The sequence below is a fragment of the Anopheles maculipalpis genome, chromosome 3RL, assembly GCF_943734695.1.
Source record: "Anopheles maculipalpis chromosome 3RL, idAnoMacuDA_375_x, whole genome shotgun sequence".
Classification (NCBI taxonomy): domain Eukaryota; kingdom Metazoa; phylum Arthropoda; class Insecta; order Diptera; family Culicidae; genus Anopheles; species Anopheles maculipalpis.
The window spans coordinates 91,987,757-91,997,514 of record NC_064872.1 but is presented as its reverse complement, the minus strand read 5'-3'; the positions used below and the strand labels follow the sequence as shown (position 1 = coordinate 91,997,514).

At 45.2% G+C, this 9,758-nt stretch overlaps 1 protein-coding gene across 1 annotated transcript; it reads right to left on the bottom strand.

Moving 5' to 3' along the window:
• Nucleotides 1-1,825: 1,825 nt before the first annotated feature.
• Nucleotides 1,826-9,515, bottom strand: LOC126562549 (PDZ domain-containing protein GIPC3). The gene is made up of 5 exons (XM_050219094.1): nucleotides 9,185-9,515; nucleotides 2,610-2,840; nucleotides 2,253-2,507; nucleotides 2,073-2,162; nucleotides 1,826-1,986 (listed from the first exon to the last, which is right to left on the bottom strand). The coding sequence occupies exons 1-5, from the start codon at nucleotides 9,482-9,484 to the stop codon at nucleotides 1,834-1,836; spliced, it is 1,029 nt and encodes a 342-aa protein (XP_050075051.1). The 5' UTR covers nucleotides 9,485-9,515; the 3' UTR covers nucleotides 1,826-1,833.
• Nucleotides 9,516-9,758: the final 243 nt, after the last annotated feature.

Genomic DNA, 9,758 nt, shown 5'->3' with positions numbered 1-9,758 from the left:
TCTTTGGTGCTTTTCAAGTTCAATCCACCGTCGGCTCATGGTGTCGCATGTCCCGCGTCTGTCCATGAAATGTTCGATGTACTTGAAGGCTCATGATCTCATAAGGACGCAATGGCACAGTTCTGTAAAAGCGATGGGCATGCTGAAGGACGCCCTGAATAGTCGAGCGAAAGGGATCGGCTTAGGTCATGCCCTCTCCCCAACAGGCTGAGGCGGAACCAAAGGACGGAAGTAATTATAGCTAGCGCGTAGGTCAACCGCAAAACATCTCCACCGTGGCACGACAACTTGCTAAATGTTTCACTTTCGGTGCACTCACACAAAGCACTTTATTTGGTCGTTAATTGTAGTACATGACCAGTAATGAGTTTGCCGGCTTGGCATGAGAAAGCTGAAGAGTGTTTTATCACATTAAAAAAGCAACAACACCTCCCAAGGCAAATCAGCATCTGACTAGCTATTGCGCAAGCGAAACCATTTAAAACACTGAAGCGGAAAATGAAATTCGTCTGTAAAATGTTGTGTTGGTGGAAATCAAGCATTCGCTTTCGTCTCGAAGCCATGCAAATGTCGTACACAAGAGCTTCAATTTGGTAAGTAGTATCCGTGTCCTGTGAGCACATATTTGGAAGTGATTTCATATCAGTTTTCGTCTCGGATTGTTGAACATATTTATGTCTGTCGGTTTTCTGCACTCGGGGCAACACCAATGTGTTGCAGTTCCGTACAAGTGTTGATTTGTTGCATACAGGCTGTGAGCTTTTTCGCACACAACCAACAGCAAAGCTTACTTTGTCAAAGCTCGCCGTACACAATGTTACGGCAACATTTTTCAACAGCTGTCTGAGTATGAACAACAACACAGTAAAAACAGTTTTAAATCTCATACTGCACATACAAAATTAGTATCAATATGAAAGTTATAATCATTACCTTTTGAAACTAGTCAAACGGATGACGATTGTAACCCTCAAATGCACGGTTCGGAGAATCAACATCCCTATAAACCAACAATGAAAGAGCTTCTTTCTCACCTTATGATTAAATATTTATTATTTCATTCTCATTATTTTATACGATTCCGTTTTTTTGCTAAAATACTTTTGCCTTTCACTTGTAGCTATTGAGTGCGGCGATCTCACTGCCATTTACCTTTATCCCGTTTCAGTTCCTTGCTATCCCTTAATGAATCCAGCGTGAAAACAAAAAAGAAAAGAAATCCTCCGTCAACCGTCAACTGCGCAGCGATAAGTTTTCGTACTGAATATTCGTTGCATTTTCTAACAAAAACACTTTTTTTTACAACATTTTACAATTTTAAAACACTAACTTCGTTATACCACCCTTGGCAAAGACTGTCGGGGCGAGACATCTTCGCAGATGAGAAGGGCATTGGTAATCCGGGTTTTAATTTTGCCTCCTATTCATCTACCTAATAGTGGAATGTATTGAAACTACGTTACGCACGCTTCACGGCGGCATTGCGGCGCATTGAAGCAGTGAGTATCGCTTACATATCTTGTCTCTATCACGGCTATCTGTCGTCTACTTATCAATTACCCATTTGGAAAGGGCTTCGAACGATGACTTCGAACCACATACAATCACACCTAGATTGCAGTAGTAGTTGTTGCTGTTATTGGTGTAGTAATAATAATAGTAGTAGTAGTAGTAGTAGTTTAAAACACATCACATTTCACGAGCGCCCCTCGTCCATCGATTGCTGCCTTCGTTTCTTCGTAAATGCTCCTATTTTGTTGTTGTTTATCTCAAGTAGGATCTCGTCTCGTCGTTTCATCAATTGGCTTCCCCGCGGCCAGACTCTGGCTCCTTTTATCTTTTGTATCGTCCGTGGCGTGCGTCCGTGATGGCGCCCCAGAGCTCGATGATGAAATCGTCAGTAAAACCAAAAGCCTCCAGATCGGACGCATCGATCGCTTCCGCAAAGTCCATCGAATTAATTTTGTTGTTACCTAGTTCCCAGATCTGCAGGCAAGAAACGAAGTTATTTTCATTTTATGGTTATATCATGCGCGCCCGAACGGGTGATGTGCTTTGCATCGGTTACTCACTTGTGTGGCGAGCTCACTATCGTTGATTCCCATGAAGGAGTCGAGCAGTGAGTTAATGGCATCAATTCCACTTTGCGTAGCATCGTCGTGCTGAAACGAAGTTGGCGAAATGCGTGTTACAATGCTGACTGTTTCCTTGTTACCTGCCCATGGCCACGATAGCCAGATTCACCAACGTACCTCATCTTCAATGGCTGCATTTCCATTGGCCTTAAACCGCAGCGTCTCCTTGCCACTGCCATATCCCTGCTTGCCCGGTTTGCTACCAGCCGTACCCTTCCGTGGCGCTATTCCCTGGAACCCGCTCTTCATCGGTTCCACCAGACGAATGGTAAATGTGGATCCCGTGGGAATGTCTTTCAGCATGCGGGCCACCTCGTAGTGTCTCTTTCCAACCACATTGATCCCGTCCAGCTTCTCGATGTGATCCCCAATCTGCAGCGAAAGTAAAGTGATCAGGAAACCATATAAGTTTAATGCTTGATTTCGCTATCACAATGATCATTCGATTGTTCGATCGGTAGACGGACACTTTACCTGTATGTGAGGGATCCGATCGATGACACTGCCGCTTTTTATGCGCTTGATAAACGCGTAACCCGCACCGTTGTCCGTGATCGTTAGACCGAGGGCGTCCTCCGATTTGACGATCTCCACCTCCTTTGGGCGACCCTTTTTATGTGCGAAAATGAAATCGTTCAACCCGATCTGACCGCCCAGCAGATTGCTCATGTCGACTTTGTGCGAGTTTAGCGTGCAGAACAGAATCTGAAAGGATTATATATAAGAAGCTTGATGAATCATTTTTAAACACAAGGAGCAAACAAATAAATTGCAATTTAAAATCTAACACAAGTTCACGTTCGTTTAAAAGCAGGTCAACAAATTGTTTATCTATATTGTGATGAGATGTGCACTACGAAGCATTATTCTGTCCTTCTTTAGCTACCTTTTGACACCGTTTTGTGCAGTGCAAAGTTTAGTAAACAATAAATCAAAACTATTCTAAAGCAGCACTCCAAAACTATCGAACAAAAGCACAAACGTGTCTCGAAAGATCCACTCCGCAGCACCGACTGCAGAGTTCGAGGTGATCGTGCATGCTGAGTGCCTTACCATGGAGCACACCTTTGAGAAAAGTGTGATCATCATCAAGTAAGACGCTCTCGCGCACATCTCGCACTTTTCGCGGAAGGGTACAACCGACTCTGGCCAGTTGAAAAGGGGAAATTTGACCCAATGGTCTAGCAAAGGTGGCAATCAATTCCATGCAACCGATGCCGTGTTTTTCTTTGTGACTTGTTTTCCCTCTTGACGCTTTGTTGCTTTCCATCGGGCGCCATGGGAGGGAAAATCCACCCGAAAACAAGCCCCAAAAAAGCCTCATCATCATCCATCGCTGACGTGAGCGGGTGCAATTTTACTATTATTATTGCGATGCGATGGTGCCAACCGTTCGGCTGTGGATGAAAATTCATCATGAGTGCCCATGTTCGTCTACGGTGGTGTGCACGGCCGACATTATTTTCCACTGACTTCCTCCGCCCGGCCGCCGGGCTGTGGGTGGTCCCGGTTTCGGAATTTCCTCGACAGTTTCGTGACTTTCCTTGAAATTCCAACAATTTCACTCTTGTCCTTCGGGTCAGGCTGTACGCGAGTACATTCGGGTGCACAACAGCTTACACGTGCCTTCGCTAATAGGCTTTTCGTAGCTCTGCTTTTGTTTGTGAAAATTACCGAGTAGATCACTTGGTGTGGGGTGTTTGAGATGTTTTAGGAATATGTAACTCCGGTTGTTTGCAGTTAAGCACAATATGATTTGTTTATCATCAGCAGTCGAAAAAAGGCTCGTGCGATGGTATATAGTTCGTAATAAACGTAATGGGTTACGTTGAGGGCGTAGTAGACCGCCTCTAGACGAAGCAGTTGTTTCGATCGAGTACGCTCGAGAAGAACGCATGATGATGGATTATCGGAAAGTTATCGATAAAACTTAACACTCCTCAATGACCCACTCGTAACGATTGGCTCGCAACCTTGACACGCCACCCAAGCGCAGAGAAACGATCCACCGTACAAACAGGGGAGGAATCGCCTAAAATCGTCAACGGTCACACAACTTTCGAGCTGCATATGCGTTACGTATCGGTGCACTTTCGCTCCAACAACCCTTCCCTCGCCCAACAACCAATGCACGATCGATCTCCGGTGTGGAAAGTTTTCCATCCACAGTGATCCATCATCTCTCCGCTTTGGTTGTGTGATGCTTTGGTTGGATTGATTTCGACCTCGAGCGTTGAGCTTCTCGCTGTTCACCGGCAAATTAAATACCTTCGCATGTTCCTTTCCTCCCCTACTGCTCGTTTGTGTTGAGCAAGCGGAAGTGAATCCAACTGTGCGGAACCAGCAGCTAGCGCAGCGCAGGTTGCAATCACGGTGTCGCCGATGTGGTGTACTGCCCTCGAACCTCTTTAGCGAGATTCGGCCGGCAAGACGAAGTGTCAGGTCAGGTCAGACCGGAATCTCGTACGACAACCACCCCGTGCCAAACAGAGCGTGATTCCTATGCTGCGTGTGTGTGAGTGGGTAATGGGTGCGGGTTTCTGTCGCGGTTTTAGACCTCTCACCATCCACAAGGGTCTTCTGAGTACGAGCAAGCGAACAATTAGGGGTGGTACGATGTAAAAGTTCCATCACTCGTTGACTGAACAGTTTGTCTGCTGTCTCTTAATTGATATCAGTTAATTAAAAAGAAATATGTTTTTATGGAGAGTTAATCAAGCGACTGCTCAGCTGTTCTGTTCTACTACATAGACATAAATCTTCTCTTTTTTCCATTGAAGTGCATTAGGTGCATAATGTGATTGCACAGTGGAATTAATTTCCCTCGGTCCGTTTTACAGCAAACATGACGGGAGCTGCAATAACATCACCATTTGTAGCCTCCATCTTTAATTAGCTTTATATGTTTCCATTATTTGCTCATTATTTAGTTAGTTTTCCACGCAAACGCTTGCGGTAAAACACCTGGACGTATTTTTAGAGACGAAGCCCCACATGGTATTTCGGCGAGCGAAGGAGAAACAGGCTGTTAGCCATCGGCAAAGCATGCAGTTGACAGGCCACAGCGATGTGGTGAAGGTCCGGACTTTAGTTGCAGCTAGGGGCTCCAATTGCAACGAGTGTATGAAGTTACTTTCTAATTGAATTGAACCACACCAAAAGACCTTGCCAGTGAAAAGGCCGGCTGCAACCTTTCGCGTTAGCGCAAACACAAATGGTCACAAACGTGTGCGAGCTATTTTGTTGGCACAACACGGCGTAACAGACTTTATCTATATCGGATGTGCATGGATCCAGCAGGAGCTGGATGGTACTGTTAGTAAATTATGCAATTTTTGCTATCACCAGTTATTTTTCCTGTTGTTTCTCAATGGAATCATCTCGGTGGATGTTTCTTTTTTGTTTTAATCATGTTTGCAAGCATCGTCACATCCATAACAAACTTATACACGTTACTGGGAATAGTTTTATGTATCACATCCACGAACACACAATCGGCAGACGTGATGAGCGCCCTACAGCCCAACACAACCGCTTTTTAATGCGACCTGCAGTATGCAAATGCAACGCAATCCCCACGCATTACTACGGCCTGTGTGGATTGGAGGTGAAAAGCGGGGTTTTGTTTGTCTATACCTATGCTGCCCTAGTCACGTTCACACGGCCACAAACATCAAACAGGCCACAAATGTTGTTTTGCGCTGATGTATAGCTACAAAAGGAAAGCACAACACTCCTGTACACCCTAGCAGCGCCAACCGCCGCACCTAACGGTAACAAATCGCGCTGATGCATTTGAGCTGGTAGGGCCCTATTTAGGGTCGCCCATGCTGGTACTACCAGTTTGGGGACGGGACTGGTTCTAGTCCACTTTCGGATGGGTCGTTAATCCTATTCCGCGCTCCAGTAAAAGCGAAGAAATAGAATTAACCTTGCATTGCGTTAGAAATTGTCAGAGTTATCGGTCCAATAAAATAGTCCTTCCCTAACATTTCGGTCGATCATTTAACTATATCGTCATAGATCAAGTCTAAAAAAAATTTTGTCTTGCACCAGCCTAGTCCAAACACGATCACTTACATTTTAACGAACGAACAAAACTGATCCAGTTCGGCTATTCCGACCAAAACTTGTCCCGATCGGGCTGCTTCCGGAACCGACAAGAGAAAGTAGTTAGACGTAAGTCGAGCTGCAAGCTTTAACTAATTTCACTTGGGCACACATTTCCACTGCACCAGGTTCGACCAAGAGGGCCAACCACTTTGTTGCAGTTTAGTGGGAACAGTGGATGTAGACGGTGACCACAGACTACGGCGGAATGGGTGGGTTAGGAGTGGAAACCGGTAAAGGAGTGTTCCATCCCAACGAAACTTTGGTCCACGCCAACCACCACAGTTGGGACAGTTTCCTTCTTTTACATTTTACGATTTATCTTGCTCACTTTGTCTTTCGCCAAACGGTACACGATCTCGATCGCTGTTACCGATCGCCTGTCGCAGGATGGCAGTTCATGATGCATCGAAAACATATCCAAGTTAATGGGCGAGTTATTTTCCATTTATCTTCCCTTGATGCTGCTGCTGCTATCTATTTATTCTCGATCGTCGATCCATTCTGCAGCCTATTGGATCTGTAATCGGGCTGAAGCATCGGAAACGTATTTAGCGACTTGCTTTTCACATCTTCCTTTCCTGCGCTAAAGATGCGATCTTGGATGAGTTAGTCGCAAATTACCTTGCAGGCAGTAATATTGGACATAGGGTCGAAAACGGGTGGAGTGACTCGGTTTAGCTCTGACTGACTTTCACTCCTAGGAAGACAAACTCGCTGTCAAACGGAGCTTAGAAATGAAGACTTTTTCATCGCTTGACACGATACTGCCACCATCGTTTCCTACCACAGCTGTATGGTTTATAATAATTATATTTAGCTTTAGTGCCATTGTGAAGCTTGCAAGACATGAAACATTTTGTTGTTCATTGTACTTCATTAGATCAAACATTCGTAGCCGCGCAAACATTACAGTAGTCGCTTTTCCGCTACAGTACTTTTCCGCTTCTTATGTGTTTCACATTTCATTTCATTCACACGTTCCGCATTATTGCACCAACACACGGTAACAACGAATGTACATTGTCCGATCACATGAAAATATGCACTTCAAGCATTATCTTACCCAGAAAAGAAAACCGTACATCCCACGATGTACATGTGACTGCACCGATAGCAAAGAATGGCGATTGCATCCACGATCCTCTCTCGTCCAAACATCAATAACCGTCCTCCAAACTAATCGCTGTCATAATGATTCACATGCTGCTAAATGTCGGTCAAACAGCGGGCTCATCACGTTATTCATGAGCGTTATTCAATACATGGGCAAAGCTGTGAGAACTTCTTTAAGATCAATCCAACAGAGACGATCGTCGTACATCATGGCACGTATGTGGGGCCTTAATTCTCGCCCCTCAGCCTATTTTTCGACACGCTAATGATGCACAACCTGCGTGGCCTCATTTTTCGCGGATCCCAAAAAACACCGACTCCAGAAAACTTTCAGAAATAGGTTGCCGAATACTACCAACGAGAGGGTTCGGAGTTTTTTTTTCACACATACATACATATACACACAAACGTTCCATAAGCCAAGTGTGGTGGTAGGGTCTTAATCATTTGGAAGAAGCATAAGAAAGATGCTAGAGGTAGAAATATACCGAGAGGCCAACCAACACCTCCCAAAGCTCGAGTTTCATCGACCCAATTTGGGATTCCAACGGCAATAGAAACGGGCTCCGCCACACCACCGGGTTCGCTGGGATTGTATCTTTAACTCGTTTCTTTTCCAATTTTCTAAATTTCTTCCTCCACCGGGGCCTTCGGGGAGGGATGGAGGTGGTATTTTGCGGTACTTTGCCAACGCAGCTGACCAACGGAACAATCGCACCGTGCTGTTGTGCTGCCTAGATCGATCGTTATTGCACTGTAAAGTCAATACGAATGACAATCAACTGGTAGCTCACTGCCTCACTACCTACCGTCGCTGTTATTTAGCTCCAATCAGCATGTTCTGGCATGGCTCAATGTGTGCTTACTAAAATCTATGTTTTATAGTTACCGTGCCTCGATCAAATCAATCTGCACGAAAGCAACGAACTTGCTGGCGAGTTTCCGTCAATGACCGGGCCAAAAATTCATTCCCTCGTAACACTACAAAAACATTGGTCATGCGTACAAACAGCTGACGGGGTAGCAATAATGGCCCCATGCCATGATGCCGTTACGCAATCCGTTGAGCGTTTTTTTATCCACCAAAAATGGCTAGTTCCTTGCATCAGTACCGATTGGATTTGAGGAAGAAAATAAAATAATCGGCTTTTATGACAGGTTTGCACAAGTAGAAGAGGAAGGTGCATTCAACTGTGTACACCGCACTGCACAGAAGCGCAGGTGAAACCAATAGAAGTGGGAATATTATTATCATAGGCCTAAAGAGGACTGTGAACTTAAGAAGCTACACAAGTACAGGGTTGCTGATCGTGATATAAGGATAGATGATCTTCTCTTGGAAACTTTGAATAACGTTATAAAAATATTTGGACACGTCATGCAAATGGCACGTCGTATTTTCTAGAAAAGCCTGTATAAATGTTTCGTTGACAATATGTGACGGCTTTAGAGTTTCCGGATGACAAAGTGACACTCATACACTAGACACCCTCTCCATGGGACAGTGTGTAATTTGTGGCATTATCGATTGCGAGCGGTTTCGCTACAACGATTTCTTCAAGTACCTCATCTCAAGTCTACAATCGCTGGGACAGGGCTATGTTCTTTGACATGTGCTATGTGCTTTGGGCTATGTGCTATGACAAAGATAATTCGCCCACGAATCACACCTCGTAAAATCGTCAATTGGAAGATAAGATACTGTAGTGCGAATATAGCCGTGAAACATGGAAGGCACAAAGGGACTTTGCTGGCTAATTCATACAATTTCCATACGCCCATTCATTGGTGCCCTAAAGCCATAAACCTAAACCTTGACTTACCTCATCCATAGCAAAATCGTAACATTCGGCGATCTTCTGGTAAAGCTCCTTCACACTGGCAAACCCGGTGATGAAGCCGGTCGGACTGCCGTGCGCCAGCTGACAATTGAACACCAGCTGTGGCTTGGTGACGGTCGATTCGCCGTGGCCACCGTTGCTCATGCTGTCTTGGTGGATCGTGGGCGCTGTTGGGATCGGAGGGTTTTTGTAGTTGTTGTTATCGTGGTACGCGTGCGGATCCTTGGTCATCGGTGGCGAAGGATTGGATATTTTGGTGCTTTTCTTATTGAACAACGGCATCGTGATCGGTGGTGGTCGTGTCAAAAACCCAGCAGGGGCGATTGGAGGAAGTGAGGTATGGGGAAGGGACTCGAGTGGGGGAGGGGGGGGGGGGCGTTATTCTCTACTGGCACTTTACACTAGGGATGAGAGACACGTTTTAGCTCGTGTCCGCAATGACGCGCCCCGTTTATAATTAAAAAAACAGTTTATAAGGGGAAGGAAGGAATGGGCAAAGTAAATTTTGTTTTTAAGGAAACCGGAACCGGAAGATCAAACGGAGCAAATGGGTGAA